This window comes from Arachis hypogaea, chromosome 5, assembly GCF_003086295.3.
Source record: "Arachis hypogaea cultivar Tifrunner chromosome 5, arahy.Tifrunner.gnm2.J5K5, whole genome shotgun sequence".
NCBI lineage: Eukaryota > Viridiplantae > Streptophyta > Magnoliopsida > Fabales > Fabaceae > Arachis > Arachis hypogaea.
In genome coordinates, this window is record NC_092040.1 from 88,072,913 (window position 1) to 88,091,914 (window position 19,002).

The 19,002-nt window shown below is 34.8% G+C and overlaps 3 protein-coding genes across 11 annotated transcripts; 1 reads left to right on the plus strand and 2 right to left on the minus strand.

The window, feature by feature from the left end:
* The first annotated feature begins 4,497 nt into the window (after nucleotides 1-4,497).
* LOC112801757 (T-complex protein 1 subunit gamma) lies at nucleotides 4,498-8,979 on the plus strand. Of its 9 annotated transcripts, none has more exons than XM_025844661.3 (14): nucleotides 4,498-4,737; nucleotides 4,915-4,977; nucleotides 5,266-5,327; nucleotides 5,416-5,488; nucleotides 5,781-5,848; nucleotides 5,938-6,007; nucleotides 6,121-6,189; nucleotides 6,341-6,412; nucleotides 6,755-6,828; nucleotides 7,240-7,902; nucleotides 7,976-8,101; nucleotides 8,197-8,301; nucleotides 8,381-8,455; nucleotides 8,598-8,979. In XM_025844661.3, exons 2-14 carry the CDS (start codon nucleotides 4,953-4,955, stop codon nucleotides 8,787-8,789), a joined length of 1,674 nt encoding a protein of 557 aa, XP_025700446.1. In that variant the 5' UTR covers nucleotides 4,498-4,737; nucleotides 4,915-4,952; the 3' UTR covers nucleotides 8,790-8,979. The 9 variants fall into 9 exon arrangements, with proteins under 9 accessions (XP_025700446.1, XP_072093475.1, XP_072093477.1 ...); XM_072237374.1 differs by having other exon boundaries at nucleotides 4,508-4,737; nucleotides 8,551-8,979; XM_072237376.1 differs by having other exon boundaries at nucleotides 4,508-4,737; nucleotides 8,563-8,979.
* A 110-nt stretch (nucleotides 8,980-9,089) lies between these two features.
* Nucleotides 9,090-12,256, minus strand: LOC112801758 (eukaryotic translation initiation factor 6-2). Its single transcript, XM_025844666.3, has 8 exons — nucleotides 12,086-12,256; nucleotides 11,294-11,350; nucleotides 11,097-11,193; nucleotides 10,890-10,975; nucleotides 10,704-10,748; nucleotides 10,117-10,247; nucleotides 9,610-9,720; nucleotides 9,090-9,528 (listed from the first exon to the last, which is right to left on the minus strand). Exons 2-8 carry the CDS (start codon nucleotides 11,301-11,303, stop codon nucleotides 9,271-9,273), a joined length of 738 nt encoding a protein of 245 aa, XP_025700451.1. The 5' UTR covers nucleotides 11,304-11,350; nucleotides 12,086-12,256; the 3' UTR covers nucleotides 9,090-9,270.
* A 5,160-nt stretch (nucleotides 12,257-17,416) lies between these two features.
* Nucleotides 17,417-18,565, minus strand: LOC140173225 (F-box/kelch-repeat protein At3g06240-like). Its single transcript, XM_072196005.1, has one exon. It carries the CDS (start codon nucleotides 18,563-18,565, stop codon nucleotides 17,417-17,419), a length of 1,149 nt encoding a protein of 382 aa, XP_072052106.1.
* Between the last annotated feature and the right edge of the window lie 437 nt (nucleotides 18,566-19,002).

Below are 19,002 nucleotides of genomic sequence, written 5' to 3' on the forward strand. Positions count from 1 at the left end.
AAGAGTCTATGCATAGCTTTTTCTCGTTTAGTTATAATTGCTCAATGGGGGTTAACTTTCCCAGGAATTTATAAATGCCCAGTCATCTCTTATGTCGCAGGGTCAACAGAGTATCGAGTCTCAACCTGGAACACGTGGTGGCAAGCGACGGTACTTTACCCAGGAAAATTCGTATCTCAGATAATCATTTCATATTCATTCATAAACATTTCATAATCATTCATTACAGCCATATCATCACTTATACTTAACAAACCACAACCCTTGCGTCTACTCGGTGAGTCTCTAACTAACCAACCTGGAGTAAGTGGGGTGAAACCGCAACCCTTACGTTTACCCACGAGTTACGTTCTTATATGCACAAGAGGAACAAAGGAGGGGATCCTGACCTCCCACAATCTCGCTGGGAGCGATTTTACAATACCAGGAAGAACAAAAAAGAGGATCCTCACTTTCCACCATCTCCTGGGGTCACACTTTCAAGAAAGAGTGCTCAGATGTAAAATTTATTTCTTTCTTTAGCTAGTTTCATAATTCAAGTAGTATATACATATATACATATACATATGCACCCTACCTCCTCATACCTAAATCATCACTTCTCAAACTTTCTTCATCTTCAAGTTACCACCTATTCCTAGTTCCATCTCATTACTAGGCGTACTACTAAGATCTAGGATTAAAAGAATGAAAATAGAGGTTTAGAGGTTTGAAATTAAGCTTTAAAACACAAAATCCAAGTTTGCTGAAAAAGGAACCACGTGTACGCGTGAGCCACGCGTACGCGTAGGCCACGCGTACGCGTGGGTGTGCATTTGGCCCATCACGCGTATGCATACACATGTCTGCGTACGCATACATGCCAGACAGAGGCAACCCTTCGCGTATGGAGGGGTTCGTATACACATACAATGCAGATTAGACAAAAATGGCTAAGTCTGCAGAATTTTAGCTTTACATACCAAAACTTCCGACGGGCATAACTTTTTCGTTTTAAAATATTTTTCATCCATTTTTCAAACGGCGTAAATTTCACGAACCCAATTTTTATATAAATAAGTTAAAATAATTTAGGGGTCCGGAAGCCAAATTATGGCTTGCCGAAATTTGGCCAAAAATCAAAATTTTTCTCAAAAATTCATAAACCTATATTATCACCAACTCAACTCAATACTAACACTCTAAATATACAAATAGCACTACAACCTTTCAATTCAGCATCATAACCCCACATTCTATTAAAACCAAGCATACCTCAACCTTACATGTATTTTCTTCCAATATTTTAATAATAACATCAAAATCATAATCATTAACATATCCACAATTAACACTTACCTTTACCACCATCAAAGTTATCATTCATTTGCCTCCTTACCACATCAACTATATTCATACCATAAGACCAACAATTTATCATTTCTCAATAAACCAAACATGCAATGCCAACTAAACCACCAAATAAATTTCAACACTTATAATTCAACGTATCCTAAGCCGTCTAGCCTAAGTTTTCACAAGACATTATATATTAAATACGAGAAACCTAAATCATATCTTGGCTGATTTTCCATATAACCCAAAGGCACCACTAAAAGGTTCAAAACTCAGCCCTAAGGATCCAAAGCAATGACATCCAAAGTTTCACCAAGACTCCAATATTCACAATCAAGCTCCAATTTACATATATACACACTTAATACACATTTTTATATATGTATACCCAAAACTTAAAATCCAAAACACAAAATCAATGAGTTAACTAGGGTTCAAGGATTCTCACCTTATTCAAGTACCAATGAAGCAAGATGAAGTGTTTCCCTCAAGCTAATTCGAGTCTAAACATCGGAATTAAACAATTTTTAACATAATTGCTCATAATTTTCGAAATTAGAAAGGAAAAAATTGGAATACATAAATAGTTTCCTTACCTAATTATTGACTGAATTTTGTAGAGTTTGACGTATTATACAAGCTGTTAAAAATGTTGCATTACAAATTTTGTACAAGTAAGTGTGTATTTTGTATAGTAGTGTTCTCAATATGTATATATATGAACAGGAAATTAAAGAAGAGCACATGTTCAGGGAACAATCTTTGAAAAAGAAAGGGAAGTACATCAAAACTACTTAATATCATTAAAGAGAGTGCCTTATTCTTATCTAATTCAATTCCTTTGATTCTATTCTTTGAAATTATGTTTGTCATTAAGAGAAAAATGATTGAATTAAAAAAATAATTAACATATTGATAATGACAAATATAAATAAATTAAGTTAATAATCCAAGTGGACTTTAATGAAGTATTTTAGTGTACAAGCACAAAACTTAATTTTGTTGCAGCCCAAATAAATGAAACCAAAAAGACATTCAAAGTTGCTGAAAGAACATGAATCCACTAATCAAATCCACCAGTATTCAACCAAAAGAAATGCTTTTCCAAAGCTGAGTCTCAGCATTGTTCTCATCGAGTAAACACAAGAAAAAAAGAGAGAGCTTTACTTTCAAACTTAAAACACCAAAGAAGAAAGAAAGAGAAAGCTAATCAACAAAGCAATGTTCAATCAAACTAATCAAAAAGTATGTTAAGCTAGTTTAGAGGTTAAAGGTAAATAATTTTCATTTGTGTCGAATGCTTGAGAGAAACACTTGAGAAAAAAACCAAAAATGATTTTAGATTTCTTTTAGTTGTATTTTCTATTTTGTGTCATATGCCTCATAAGTATCTCTTGCTAAGTTGGTAAGCAATTAATGTGATGAGTTTAGGTAATTGCATGACCAAGTCAAGTTTATGTTGAAATTTGTGTGTCCAGATAGAATTACGTTGAGTCCTAGAGAATTGGTGTATGTAATACTTGGATTGATAGTGAAAATTCTACAATCGTTGTGATAGAGAGTGGATATAAATTGTATTGCGCAAGGCAACTGAACCAAGATATATGATTTCTCTACTCAACTCTGTTTTACTAATTTTACGAGACAAAATAAAATTATTTCTTGCATAATCTGTTGTGCAGACTAAACAAAAGCAAAGTAATTATTTCAGGTTTTAAGTTTAACTTAATCAAAATTAAAGAAGACCATAAATTCAACTTTTATTTTCTAAACCTTCTAAAACTTTCACTCTTAAAAATATATATTTTTTAAATAGTATAGATGATTAAAAAATTCTGATGGAATAATTTAAGCTTATACAAAATTATTAAACTTAAGTCAAATGTATCCATAAAAAGAAAAGTTAAATAATCTAGATTATTAGCCTTTATAATTTTATTAAATTTTTATAATTTAAAAATTTGTCGTTAATTTTTAATTTTTTATAAGAGGAGTGCTACACATACAAGTCTTTTTGACTTACAAGTCTTACAAGTTACTAGGCCTTTTAATGTGTTATTCAACGTTTCCTGTTTTTAAAGCGCTACACTCAAAACGTTCTTCTTCTTCTTCTTCCTCTTCCTCTTCCTCTTCTTCCTCTTTCTCTTCCTCTTCCTCTTCCTCTTCCTCTTCTTCTTCTTCGTTTTTTCTTTCGATTTTCATGGTTTCTGAAATCAAGCTTTGAAATCGTTTTGAAGAAGAAGAAGCAGCAGAAGATGAGGAGAAAGAGAAAGAGTTCTGAATTATGCAACGAATTTTGGGTGTATTTCTTAAATACTTTGGGTGTATTTTTTGTAATCCTTTGGGTGTATTTCTGTAATCCTTTTGAAGATAATGGAACTTCAGAAATACACCCAAATAATTACAGAAGTACACCCAAAATGATTACAGAAATACACCCAAAGGATTACAGAAATTCACCCAAACGATTATAGAAAATACACCCAAAGGATTACAGAAAATACACCCAAAGGATTTAAAGAAATACACCCAAAATTTGTTAAAATACATCTTATGCATAATTCAGAACTCTTTCTCTTTCTCCTCCTCATCTTCTACTGCTTCTTCTTCTTCAAAAACGATTTCACCATGAAAAATCGAAAAAAAGATAAAACAGAGAGAAAAGAACGTAAATGAAGAAGAAGAACGTGCAGAAACGAAAGAAAAGGAGAAGAAGAAGAGTAAGAGGAAGAAGAACGTGCAGCAAGAAGAAGAAGAAGAAGGAGAAAGAGAAGGCAAGAAACAAAAGAAAAGAAGAAGGAGAAGACGAAGAGGAAGAAGAATGGTTGAAAGCGTATTTTGAGCGTTAGTTTTAATTGAACTTGTAAGGCTTACAAACCTTAATCGCTTGTATGCGAAGAATTACTCTTTTTATATTGGATAAATAATTTAATTAAAATAATTAAATTTTCAGTAAAAATTAGCTAAATATAAGAATAAAAAATACCAATTTTTATAGAATAAAAAGTATAGAGAATCAATAAAATATTTATACAATATATATAATTGAAGTTTAAAAATATCCAATTCAATATTAAAAATATAATTATTAGTATTATCTTTTTTGATCAATTAAAATTTTTAAAATAAACAATAATAATTAGTGTTACCATTAGTGTTACCTTTTTTTTTAGCACGACTCTTTATAGAATTGACCTTTACCTTTGTTGAAATGCCACTATTGACTCTGTAACGACTCTGTTTACAATTTTAAGGTACAAAGTACAAACTTGATCGTCTCTCTCTGTCTTAGCGGCTCCTTCCGCCGCCGCCAGCCACCGCTACCTCCTTCCCTCCTCCAACATTCTCCGTTCAAGTTCAGCCACCTCACATTTTTCCTTTCAGACTGTTCCGCCCTGAACAGTACGATTTTAGGGTTTTTATATCTTCGGATAAAGCTTGAATCTACTACGTTGTGTTCACTCAACTGTGTTCTGGATTTTGAGTTCGAAAACTGTGGTGTGAACATTCAATTTCACAAACTCATTCAAGTTTATAAGCACTTCCTTTGCTAAAGAGTTAAAGTTTTTGTGCTTGCAGAAAGCTCGGAATTTGGATTGTAAAAGCGAGGAGAAATTATGAATGCTCCGGTTCTAGTTCTCAGTAAGTTTTTTCTTGCTGCCATTTTTGCTCCAAGTGGCGTCGAATTTTTCCCCTTTCTTTTGATTACGCTTCTGGTTTAAATTACTTCAGTTTCATTTTCGAAAACGGTTTGTTTTCAGTTTCTTTTTTTAAATTTTCTGGTTGTTGTAGTTTTTTCTTTTTCGTGCACTTTGTGTTATTTTTCGGTACCCAATATTTGATCATATTGTGCTAAGATTGCTGTTGTAACCTCAAAATGTTAAACATGTTTTTCTACATACCCATCAAATGCATACTGAAAATCTGCAGAGGACTCTTTGAAACGTGAGTCTGGAACCAAGGTGCACCATGCCAATATTCAAGCGTCTAAGGTAACATATTACATAGTATCTAAACTTACATGGTAATGTTCCTTAAAGTTCATTGGATGTATAATTTAATGTATCTGATGGTTGCCAGGCTGTTGCTGACATAATACGTACTACTTTGGGACCTAGGTCCATGCTAAAAATGCTACTTGATGCAGCAGGAGGTTAGTGTTTTCATTCTCCGATTATGTTGCAGCTTGTGGATTACACCCTATACAATGTTAGATTGCAGAGGGGCAATTGTTTCATGTTTTGCAGCCTCAATGCCTGAATCGTTTTTGGAAACATTTGAGTTTTCTTCTTCTTCTTCTTCATGGTGTGCGATTTTCTTTAAGCTTGGGTTCTGGGTTAGTTAGAGATTGCCCTTTTATTAGTGTTTGTCATATTTGATCAGATGTCTGGTTTGTATTCTCAAGTATTTACCCAATGCTCATTCTTTTTCTTTGTAATTTGCAGGAATTGTGGTGACTAATGATGGAAATGCTATCTTACGTGAACTAGATCTTGCTCATCCAGCTGCTAAGGTATTTTTCTTTCGTGCTTGTTCTCATTGATATTAGTTTTCTTTTGCTGGAAACTTTCTAATACTTCTCTCTCATTGAGATGGCTATAGTCTATGATTGAATTAAGTCGCACCCAAGATGAAGAAGTTGGAGATGGGACAACATCCGTCATCATTCTTGGTATGATTTTATATATATGGTATTGTATTTGTATAACCAGTGAAGGATTGGGTTTATATTGCAGCCTATTTTATTTTCCTATTTCCAATTTTTTTGTTGTGTATTTTTGGCAGCTGGTGAGATGCTTCATGTTGCTGAAGCATTCATTGACAAAAATTATCATCCCACAGTTATTTGCCGAGGTAATTTATTAGTACGCCTTATGTATTATTATCTTCTCTATAATGTTATTCTTAATCCAACAAAAGTTAATAGTAATAATATCAAATGGGGTTCTTTCCTAGAATGGTGTACACTTATATATAATGGATGCTTCAATCTTGTAATCTGCAGCTTATAACAAAGCTCTAGAGGATGCAGTTGCTGTTCTTGACAAAATTGCAATGTCCATTGATGCCCAAGATCGTAAGTCTATTGTATTGAGCTGAATCTTTTCAATTACATATTCCAACAGTTTGTGGAATAATAACCTGAGAGGCTTTTTCAATAGTTTGGGTGCTGGGATATTATTTCTTTTGTTTTTATCTTATCTTCCGAGAGCCATATTGGAATGCAGCTTGTAGAAAAATCGTGTGGTAATTTATGGTATAGGCTAAAACCCTTAGTCCTACAAAATACAAGTATAATAATATTTGTTTCACAATAATTTTGACATCACTTTAATATCATAGTAAATGACATTTGTTTCTTCTTTCAACATAAGTTGACTTCCGTGTTTTGTCTCAATTATTGATGAATTAACTGCAGGAACTACAATGCTCGGACTTGTAAAAAGTTGCATAGGTACCAAATTTACAGGCCAATTCGGAGACTTGATTGCTGTGAGTGTCCTCATCTTCTTCGAGCTAGATTGCCAAATTGGTCATCTTTATATTCAGGAGTTTTTGGTCTTGATATGTCTATTCTTGCATAATGATATTCTTCCAATCCTGATTTTAATCCATGTAATGCTATGCATGAGGAGGGTAGCTCACAGCCAAGTGTAGTAAAGTTGAAAATTTTAATCTGCTTGGTGTTTCTACCACAATCTATATTTTTTTGCTTGATCAAGAGTTTATGTTGTTTTGATATACAGTTTGGATGTTTATATGTTAGTAGGATTATTAACAGGCCTTGTGCATTTTCTTATTATCCTCTGTCTGTTGACTTACATACCATATTACCTTGATTAACTTCCAGGTTAATTCTCTATATGTTGACTTATGTATCATATTACCTTGATTAACTTTCAGGATTTAGCTATTGATGCGACTACAACAGTAGGTGTCGAAATTGGCAACGGTCTTAGAGATGTAGATATAAAAAACTATATTAAAGTTGAGAAGGTCCCTGGTGGGCAGCTTGAGGACTCAAAAGTTCTGAAGGGAGTCATGATAAACAAAGATGTGGTTGCCCCTGGCAAAATGAAGAGAAAGATTATTAACCCTCGTATTATTCTTCTCGATTGCCCCCTTGAGTATAAAAAAGGTGAAAACCAAACAAATGCTGAATTGCTCAAAGAAGAAGATTGGAGCCTCCTATTGAAGATGGAGGAAGAATACATTGAGGAGCTCTGTATGCAGATATTGAGGTTTAAACCAGACTTAGTAATTACAGAGAAGGGTCTCAGTGATTTAGCATGCCATTACTTAAGTAAGCATGGGGTTAGCGCAATCAGGAGGCTGAGGAAAACCGATAACAACAGAATTGCAAAGGCATGTGGTGCTGTTATTGTGAACAGACCTGATGAACTGCAGGAGTCTGATGTTGGTACTGGTGCTGGCTTATTTGAAGTAAAGAAAATTGGAGATGAGTATTTTGCATTTATTGTCGACTGCAAAGACCCTAAGGCCTGTACCATACTGTTAAGAGGTGCTAGTAAAGATCTCCTGAATGAAGTTGAAAGAAATCTGCAGGTAAGCTGTTAATTTGAACTTCTAGATCATGTAGATTTGGTCATACTTCTTCCTGAACATTCTTCCATGACAGGATGCCATGTCTGTTGCAAGGAATATAATAAAAAATCCAAAACTTGTTCCTGGAGGTGGTGCTACAGAGTTGACTGTGTCAGCTGCTTTGAAACAGAAGAGTTCATCAATCGAAGGCATAGAGAAGGTGAGTTTATTGTCGCTTTTTAAATGAACAAGTAGATAAACGGCAGTATATTACCCTGGTTCTCACTTTCGCATAATATTCACATTGATCAACAGTGGCCTTATGAAGCTGCTGCCATTGCTTTTGAGGCTATCCCACGTACCTTGGCACAAAATTGTGGAGTTAATGTCATCCGGACTATGACTGCACTACAAGGAAAGGTGGAAATAGTTTGCTAGTACCTATTACATGTGATACTTTCTGTTACTTTGTTTAACATTGTTTTCTTGAAAATTATAGCATGCGAATGGAGAAAATGCATGGATTGGCATAGATGGAAATTCGGGTGCCATCGCCGATATGAAAGAGCGCAAGGTACACTTCACTTTTTTCAGTTACCCCCAACAGGATGAATATTTGTTTGGATTTTATGTGGATATATATGCTTAGGTATCTGAATTCTTGATAAGCATGTACCTCAGCAAATGAACCGAGTCTGAGGATATGTTGTTGTTAGATTTGGGACGCATACAATGTGAAAGCACAAACATTTAAGACGGCCATTGAAGCTGCTTGCATGCTCCTGAGGATTGATGATATAGTTAGTGGGATCAAGAAGAAGCAGGCACCTGGAGCAGGCCAGGCCCCTACAAAGCCCAAGGTTGAGACTGAGGCAGACGCTGACAGTGAGCAAATCCTTCCTGACTGAGCAATACAGTTCAACTGACACTGCTTTTTGACATGATATAGAGTAGAAGATGTGCTTGTTTTTAACTTTTTTATTGATTGAGCTGCTATGTTTTAGTTTGTACCTTACACTGTTTGCACTCTGCAAGAGCAATTGTGATTTATAAACTTCATTGATGATAAAAGAAAATAGAATTGTCTTCATTAATTAATTCGTGTTCTTCTGGCTTAGTTTTTAGTGTGCACATAACATATATGTTTGGCCCCTCAAATCTGTGTACCAGAAGAAAAAAACCTCAACCTGAAAAAGAAAATAAAAAAATTGAACGAAAAGGTGTAAAATTACAAGTGATGATTCAAACATATATATGTTTAGTCACAAAAAAAAAAAAACATATGTTCACAGTGCATGAGTCACTATCACCAAAACTTGAAAAGATTATTTAACAATTAAAAGTGCAATATCTTAGGAAAGATAATACAATCACAATATTAACCACAATTTAGACATAGCTATCAATGAGAGATTTTCTCATCTCATCCACAATGGCACTAGGCTGTGCCTCCCTCAGTTTGAAAACACTCTCAATCACAGACAGCTCTGTCGCTGTGGTGTCCGAGCCACAAAATGCCGTCCAGTCATTCACTGTCATTCCAGCAGCTATCACTTCACTGCCACGGTTCACCGTCCCAGCCACCAAAGGAACCTGAAGAAGTGTAGAAAGCTCATCCAAGTCTTCTATGGAAGTATGAGGGTGGACCTGCATCAAATGAATGGCTAAGACTCGAGAACTTTTTTGTTTTTAGATTGCAAAGTTGAAGAGAAAAATCATTTTACTCACCAAGCCCCCTCTGTTGGAGAAGGCACAGTAGCTACCGACAAGAATATTGCCGGCAATGGTCTGCCTGAAAACTTCTACTCCAAGAACATCTGCAATCATTTCCTCCGTCTCCTGAACAAAAATAAAGCAATACATATTATATATTGAATTCAGAAGATAAATGGGAATAACAGCCATGGCTTTGAGAAGCATCGGGATTATCGTTAACATGTAATACGCAAAAACGTGAATCCATTAAATCCTACAGGTCAAATAGGGTGTAGATTTTATACATACTTGCAGTGTAAAATTTGTTTGTTTTCAGGATATTACGTATAAAGTTCACATCCTGTTGTCAAAATTAAAGGTGATGAAATTCCAAAATACTAGTAATGTGCAGGTGATAATTTTTTAATGTTCTAATTCAATATCTATGGTTGAGATAAAACACAAGTGATATTCAAATCAATTTTTTATCCTAAACATGACTAGATTAGCATAAACATTATAATCTAGCATAAAACTAACCCTGTCAAGATCGGTGTGAGTGAGAGCCACATGGTCATTACAAGCTATACAATTTCCGAGAGCAGATAATCTTTCTTCTATTCTCTGAACGACTACTTGATCGGGCAGACAGTTTCTCAAATGTTGAAGTTCTTCAGAATGCCAATAAGAACAGGTAACTAAAGTCAGGATAATCATATCACTACTATATTGTAATTATATATGGCAACGCTACCAGAAAAGCAAAGCATAAAATACAATTAGGTTTCAGAATGTTTTTCAACATCATTTGATTGAATATGCCGCAAGCCACTCCATGTATAATTTGGTAATACCATTTTTAAAAAAATATTTCTTCATAACATATGGATATGGTCCATATGCGCAATACTTCATCACAATTCACATGACCTCATATATGCTAACCGCATCAGTCAAATAAAGAGAAACAGTTCACATATTTATTGAGATTTGAGAAAGTCAATATGGTGAATTTTTATTTGGTGAAAGGAAATTACAAAGATGTTTTGGGAACTCATAGCACATGATATTAAATAGCATCATGTAGTACAAGGAATCAAAACCAACATAAGCGAAACAGTAATCACCTTGGTCTGTAGTTGTATGGGGCAGCAGAAGCCCATTTTTGTTTCCTGGAAACCGACAGAAAGGTAAACAACCTAATTAGGTCCGAAAAAATGTTGAATAAATAGAAGAAACTGATGCTGCTTTATTCTTTCTTTGGTACTCCTTGAGAAGCCAAGAGAATAAGCAAAGGATATGAAAATCTTTACCTGCACAAAGGCGACCAATAATTCGAGTTCCACCAATGGATGTTTTGACTACAGGGATGACGTCTGCTAACTCAGATTCAAACACACTGTACAAACCAACAGGTTAATTTTTTCATTCAGAAAGACATCATAACAATTTCAAACCATTTGAAGACAATTTTAAATAAGTTAAAATTAAATTCATCACTAATCAAAAAGAATGAAAACCTATAGAAGTTTTCGGATCCTCCTATGGCAACCAAACAATAGGCATTAGTAAGTTTAGAAAACACTCCAACTTCACAATTATTCTCAAACTGTAGTCCTGCAAGGAAACAATATACATTCAATATCTTATCTCAAAAAAGCAAAAACGAGTGCAGCTAAGGAAGACCAAAGTAGGGAAGGCATATATGATCGCTTACTAGTTGCCATGATTGAGAATAACAGAGATCTTTGACCCAAATAACCAGATTGAAGATCTGCAGTGAAAGAATGCGAGTCAGGAAAACAACATAAAGCAACCATGTTCCGTATATTAAAATTATGCTCAAATAGATACATAACAAACCTCATATACTCAATATGCGGGATACATATCCCCAACTTAGCTTCTACCTGATCATGCATAATCAAGCTATATAGTTTGGACGGTTTAGCCTTGGATTTCAGGATGTACCAATTTGGTCGAAATAACAATAATTTTGAGACAGGTAGTAGTATCGAGCAAGTGGAACTACTTTCCACCAAATTAGAACAGAAAAAAGAAACTAACATATTCACCATAGAATTTCCTTTATTTTAAAAATCCACAGGTTTCTTAACTTAAAATGTGAAAACAATTCCCACTGCATATTTCATCAACTTCAATGTTGAAACATTGAAGAACACCTCCAGCTACTCTTAGCATTAGCAATTTTGATTATGATAACCCTCAAAACTAACAGCTCCTAGGAGCCCCTCATCCCCTCAAATATGATAATGCATATAAATGATATCTGCTAGTGAAATACGAACATGCTTCATGTTATAATTTCAGCCAAACAATGCAATCACAACTCGGGAAATTCTAGTAGCAGAGAAAAGATTATAACTTTACACTAAAATCGGAACCTCAAATTCCTAAATAATCTATAGCCAGAATATAGGGTGCAAATTGCTTTCATGTACAAACCACAACAAAACAGGGTTGGTTCTGCAATTAATGAAGAGAATACCTTGGCGAATCCTTTGAGGTGATCACGACGGAACTAACGGCGGCGCCGGAAGAGAAGCTGCCTGAGCTGGAAAGCGCGGTATGGAGAGAAGAGAGGCGGGGAAGAAGACAGCGCGAGGCTTGTTAGGGTATTTGATTTTATTTTTTTAATTTCTTTTTCAATTTGTTATCAAATTTTTTTTTCGGATCTTGACCTCTTTTTTTGTTTTTTGGTCATATTCTTGGGCCTCTTAATTGAGGAACTTGTATTGACCTTTATTAGTTATTGGGCCCTAATCCCTTATTTCTGACTAGGCGTATTTGATTTTCATTCTTTTTTTTTGGTAATTTAGAGGGGCTTATTATTATTATTATTATTATTATTATTATTATTATTATTATTATTATTATTATTATTATTATCGTGTATAAATTTTGAAATTAATGAAATAGAATCTTTAATCTTTATATCTTGAATAGGCCCAAAATAAATTTGGTAAATGTAGAAGTGTAGATGCAACATATAAGATTAAGGAAAGGTTATTTGCTCATGTATATAGGTTTTATTATACATAACTTTTGAACTAAAAAAGAAACAAAATTGAAAAAAGTTTTTACGGATAAAAATTTGATTAAAAATTTTAATTTAAACTGTAAAATCTTATAATTCTTATATGATATTAGAACTTAATATAAAATTTCAAATTATAGATATTTGGTTAAAAATTTAGTACAATTTTAAAATAATTTTAACTTTTTATATTACATGATATTATTTATAATTATATTGAATATCTTTCCCTGGATGCTCTATAAAAGGAACCTTATTATATGCTAATAAAATATCCTTTATTGGATTCTCTACACATTGGATCTTGTATACAGTACTAAGGGTAATGATCTCAATGATTCAATGTCCAATCTAGTACTTAGTACAATAAATGTATGTAAATTGCAATTTTTTATTCTCATTAAATACAAGTCATTTAATTAATTTCTTTTGGATTCCTTGATTATATGAATTTTGTAACTTTTCTACGCCTCATCCTTATTCTTATTTATTTTCCCACTCCATACATAATATATTTGGTATCATATAGATTATATTACATATTAATATATATTAATATTAAAAATAAAATAATAATTTTCGAAGTTAAAATTAAATTATTGAACTATTTAAAAATCTAAGCATTACAATAAATAGCATAATACTTCTATTAAAGATCGAAAAAAAGGTGATTTCTTCCAAACCCATGGTAATTTTGTGGGTAAGTTACCCTTGCACATGTGTCTTCATCTCAGCCATTGATTAAAAAAAGTTTCAACCTTTCATTAATTGATGCATTAAATGTTTTCATACTACATTGTATTTTATATTATTTACATTATACCCCATAACTTATTTATACTTGATGCAATACGAAAATAGTTGATTTTACAAATTTCTCCCCAAATACCATACAAATCAAAACCTTCCCCAAATACCATTTCAATGTGTACAGCTTCTTCTTCTACCTGTCAAAAGACACTTCAAAAGAACTGCTTCATTCTTCCACCTCACTGCTTCTTTTACCCTTCTATGATCTCACTTCTTCTTCTTCTCTACCCTTCCTGTGGGTGATGGGTTTGATTTTTCCGGCGACCCTTTCCTAAAACCTTCCCCAGATACTCCTGTAGTATCCACAGCTCCTTCATCTACCTCAGTGCTTCTTCTACCCTCCCCTTTACTTAAGCGTTTGATTTTTCCGACGACCCACTCGCAAAACCTTCCCCAAATACCGCCGTAATGTCTACAGCCTCTTTTTCTACCTCGTTCGTCTGATTTCTAGGTCAGTCATCGTCAGGGACAGATTTTTTCGAACCCCCTGGAAGACCCTGCCTTCTGCGTCTTCGTCCAGGGTTACGCGGGTGTCATTTTCTGTGATTTACCGTCGAAGAACGTAAGTCATCCCCTTGCTAGCAAGGTTTCGGTGACCCACGTGCAGAACGCTCTCGGAAAACCCTTGTAAGCCCCACTGCTTCTTCAGCTAGGTCATTCGTTCGTTTTTGTGTTTTTTTAGCTAATTTGCGTGATTTGTTCTGTTAATCACTTTCTGTAATCACCGTTCATCGAAGAAGATTGATTCAATTTGGAATGCAATAGATGATGTTAGTTGTCCATGGTGGTGTTAAATGTTAATCAGATCGATGGCCAGTGATGCATGCTCCTCAAACATGAGACGAGGCATAGGGGGAGCCGGCGGACAACGGGAACTGAGATCTGGAAATGCAACCTCAAGTTCGCTGCAACCTCAGGATGTAATAGATGGTGTGGCCCCAAAATGCTTCTGTGAAAAATATGCCATCAGTTACATGTCGAAGACAGACACCAACCCAAATAGGTTATTTTTTGGATGCCCATTATTAAAGGTAAGCACGCAATTCTTTATGTTTGAGAACTAAGATTATGCTAAAATTTGATTAAAATTTGAATTTTCTGGAATGGAGCTTTAGACTCTATATTTTGGTTATTATCCACCTTGGTAAAGTTGTTGTGGATGTGATTTTGAATTGTTGGGAATTGCATGCCTATTGGTTATGAAAATTGTTTGACTTTGTTATTGATTTGATGTTAAATTGGGTTGATTTTGTATATGATTTGATATTGGTGCTGGTTAATTTTGATGAATGACTGAGAATTGGGAAAAAGTTGATTTATTCAAAATAGATCTACCTGGATTAAAAATCGTGATTGTGACAAGAATTGACATGGTACCTGTTCTGATATTAAAAATGGATGCTAAAAATTTGAAATGATTTTATAGATGTAGAATTTAGGGATTAATTACAGTGACGTACATGGAATAGATTGAATTGGAGTATTTTGTAACCCCTTACATTAATTGTGTTATATTCGTTGTAGGTGACAGAAGCACATTGCAAGTTCTTTCTCTGGGTTGATGACCACATTGTTAGGGTCAGAGCGGGGGAGGCTACAAGGGGATCGGGTGACGGGAAGCAGAGTGATGTTGGAAAACATTTGGGAATGGATAACTTGATAGACCATGTAGAGGAAAGAATAGTAAAACTGGAGAAGCTGCTGAACAAGAAAAGTAGAGAAGCAGAGTTGAGGAAAAAGGCTAGAGAAGCAGCTGCAAGAGACATGGAGGCTTCATCAACCCAGAACCCGAAGCACCTCGATTAGGTTCAGAAACTTAAGAATAATTTCCTTCTTTGCTGAAAATTGCTACTGGAATGTAGAGACACAAATGTTTGAAGCTTTAAAAGCAAAAATTGTCGAAGACGTTCATCTGATTTGGGCAACATGGTTGGAATTTGTTTATGTTTCTAGTTATGTGTTGTTGTTTTACCCATAGACACGTATATGTTTTGTGGTATTCATTTTTGTGACTTAGTTACCAAAATTCCCTACTAATTTCAATATCGTATGAAGGCTAATATGTTGTAGTAAGTCAGCCTGAATACCAGAAAATAGCAACCTTTTTATTAGTGAAACGAATGCTTAAGATTGCAGTCATGTTATAACTCAATCTTCGGCAATTCTGTAAGAGTTGGAAGGAGAAGGGCATGACAATATACACCGATGATTTGGTGACTTCCATGACAAATCATGCAGCCACCACAATAGATAATTGACAAGATTTGTTTTTCGTCTTATATAGTAGTGTGCAGCATAAATTTTGTTTTGTGATAGAATGAAGAAGCTGAAAGTAAACTAGAATGTTATGTTAGGCTTTGGAAATTTGTTGATTTGCAACTTGTTGGTCAAGTTTAATTGCTTTCCTTTCAGAAAATTTCCTGCATAGGTTTTGAAATTCCTAATCCCTTGAACCTAAATAAATCTTAACACTTGTAGTTTATTTGATCATGATGAATGGCCACTGCTTTGTTCTAATACACATAAATTGTTCAGCAAGCTATGATGCTTGAAATAAGCTAGCTTGTCTGTTAACATAATGGGTTTTAAAGGCTTCATCTCATTATGTATTGAAGTTGTAGATCATCATCTTTATACCATTGCACATGATGTATAATACTCCAATTGAAAGATCTGACATTTTAAAATACCATAACTTCCCATTATTGCTGAATCCTTTGTTTGCTCAATTTGTTTGACTTTATTCACCCCTTCATGAACTTGATTGAATTCCTATTAGTCTATAATCCAAAGTAAATGAACGAGTGTTAATGGGTTGATCATTTCAGTGACGTGGCCGTGGAGGTAGAGTGCAAGCTGGAGTTTGTTCATGGAGTGCTAATGGCTTAATGCAGGTCTTACCAGGTTACCATGTACTGGGTTGCTCTTTTTTTCTTATTATAATATAACATTCAACGAGTATATGGCTTATTTCAGGTTTTACCGTCCATTGGGGTAGGTTCTGTCATCGTCGAACAAAGCAGTGGTGTATACAAATGTTCTCTTAAAACCGATGGCCATCATGTAAGTTTCTCTTGTAACATTGCCCGTTTATATGTCCGTTTATATGTCGTCTTTTTTGGTTGAATCGTGTTACATAGAAAAACTTTGGTCGAATTATAGGTCGAATTGTCTCGATTCACGATTATCCCGGATCAGTTCTGGGTTGGTATTAATGTGTAACATAGTATATGATCAAAGGTCATTGAATTTTTTTTCCCCAGCGTTTGTTACTTTAATTAACTGAATATTTAGTCTTTCTGTCATAGTTGGGATTGGGCTCGGTCAACTAACCTGGAAAGACGTTTTTTTTTTTGGTAGTTCAAGTCTATCTAAAAGTAAAGTGAGCTATCTATCAACTTGGGCCAGCAACAAAAACAATTAGTGGATAATTCAAGTCAGGATTAATGCAGCAACTGGCTTGAAACCTGTTAAGCCCAAGTCTCTCCGGAATTTTAAAAGAAAACCAAGTTTTTTCAGGTAACTACTTATTCCATTTATGTTTGTGTTTACCGTTAATTTGATTAATGTTTTTTTGGAATAGCATTTCTTGATTGAATATTCGCGTAAAATGTTAGTAGGTTAACTGTTATTTCTCACATAATCCCTATACTAGGATGGTTAGAAACAGAACAACACCATTATAAATCTCCTGTACATGAGGAAGACTACACGACACATCGAATTAGATAGATTGAGGTTGTTATGCAACCGTTTCTCTTAATTTTGGCTCTTTCAAACCAATGTAAAACATACAATTGTAAAGACAGGCTGAAAGAAAAAACAGTACGGAATTAACCAATGTCATAACAGTTCTAGGGATTCCATTAACAAAAAAAAAACATAATTAACATCAACTGGAATAGTAAACAAAGAGTTTCAACCAAGTTCCACAATACATGTAGTCGAAGTTTATCTAAATGTCAATTATTTCTAGACAGGAAACATCCCTGCAAAATACTTGAGTGTAGACCTTACTGTGATCGGGTGTGGCGTTTCTGGGTATCGCCATGCTCTCCTCACCAATAGATTTCTAGTGCCATGTTCGATGTCATATTCTGTCAACACAAGCTCTCTGTACCTGTAATTGACGAGTAACTCTCTTTCCTTTGAATTGTTCACCAACAAAAGTAGGTTTTCATCCACGAATAGTATTGGATTTTCTCTGATGCTTCGACTCGCGAACCTGCAGTATTGCTCTAGTATTCTGTTTCCATTCGCGTCTTCATTCAAGTGCCAAATTGCTGCGACATAACCAAATTCGTTGTGCGTATGAGCGAGGAGTGCAACTTTTTCCTTGTGGGTTAGTAAATTGTGAATGGTATATATTGCACCTACAGGGATAGAGACCTCGCTAAATGATTCATCTTCAACACTGTAACATAAAACAAACTTGGGTGTAGCATAGCTATCTCCTGTACCAGTTATCCAATACGCCTGACCATTATTAAAAACAGAGTTAGGGTCAATTTTTTCTATACCAGGGAGACAATCAACGCAGTGAAACCATGTAGAACGCCTTGAACAATATCTAGAGAAAAAAACGTAGGCATCAGCTATGTCCCTTTTGCACATATGTATGACTGTGTATGCATCTGAGTTTCGAACATGACCGAAACCATATACTGGGAAAAACGATCTACCGTGGTCCCTGTGGGGGTCGGAAATTTCTCTAGAGCATTGTGTTGTCGGATTCCATACCAAAAGTCTTGTGTCGTCTCGTTCACGAGAGAACTTGAAACATATGTTCCCGTTTGACACTCCGACAATACGAAACCACCCATGGATGCCTACTCGGAAAGGATGCTGAACATTCACTTCTTCTCCAGAAGCAGCATTCACTATATATAGTGAATCTGAACCCATTAACAGTAGTGAGTATCCAACATGAAACAAAACATGTTGATCTAACACTTTCTGCCTTCGCATGTGGTGTATGCATGTCTCTGGTTGGCGTAGCTGTCGGTACCAGAATTTATTCAAGCACATACATCTCCCTACAGCTTTGGCACTACTACGCAGGAAGATTTCTTGTAGCAGATCATCCGGAATAATCGGCAAGGGAAGTTGGAATTTAGCCATTTTACTATACGCGATCTTCGTAGTCTTGTTTTTTGGTTGTGTTTACTTTGTAGTTTTTGAATTGTTGAAGTCTGTTGCTCTCTTTTAAGTAATGAACATAAATTAGTCTAACTTATTAATTGTGTGAGATGCAGCATCCAACGAGAATTGATGAGGCAGAATATTGTATTTACCGGTGTTATCGTAACCTCTTTGAACTAGGTGTTTAGTACCATTAAATTTGACTCGTCTACCCAAGTTTTTGCCTACCCTAGTAAATAAATTCAGTTGGAATTCCAACGTACTCCAATAATGTTATCTTTGCTTTTTTGTTTTTCTAGCTTGAAATTAGATGTAGCCGCAAATTTTTTCCTATTAAGTTTTAATTTGCTGATATACTCACTAATCTGTTTACTTGATTTCCAATTTTTTTATGCCTTATCACAACATTACAACCC

Coding starts and splice junctions, on each gene's coding strand:
- LOC112801758 (XM_025844666.3), bottom strand. Junction 10,976..11,096: donor GGATCCGAAAACTTCTATAG/GTTTTCATTCTT, acceptor TGGTTTGTACAG/TGTGTTTGAATCTGAGTTAG. Junction 9,529..9,609: donor TCTCCAACAGAGGGGGCTTG/GTGAGTAAAATG, acceptor CATTTGATGCAG/GTCCACCCTCATACTTCCAT.
- LOC140173225 (XM_072196005.1), bottom strand. CDS start 18,565: ATGGCTAAATTCCAACTTCCCTTGCCGATTATTCCGGATGATCTGCTA.
- LOC112801757 (XM_025844661.3), top strand. CDS start 4,953: ATGAATGCTCCGGTTCTAGTTCTCA. Junction 5,849..5,937: donor TTGCTCATCCAGCTGCTAAG/GTATTTTTCTTT, acceptor AGATGGCTATAG/TCTATGATTGAATTAAGTCG. Junction 6,413..6,754: donor GTCCATTGATGCCCAAGATC/GTAAGTCTATTG, acceptor AATTAACTGCAG/GAACTACAATGCTCGGACTT.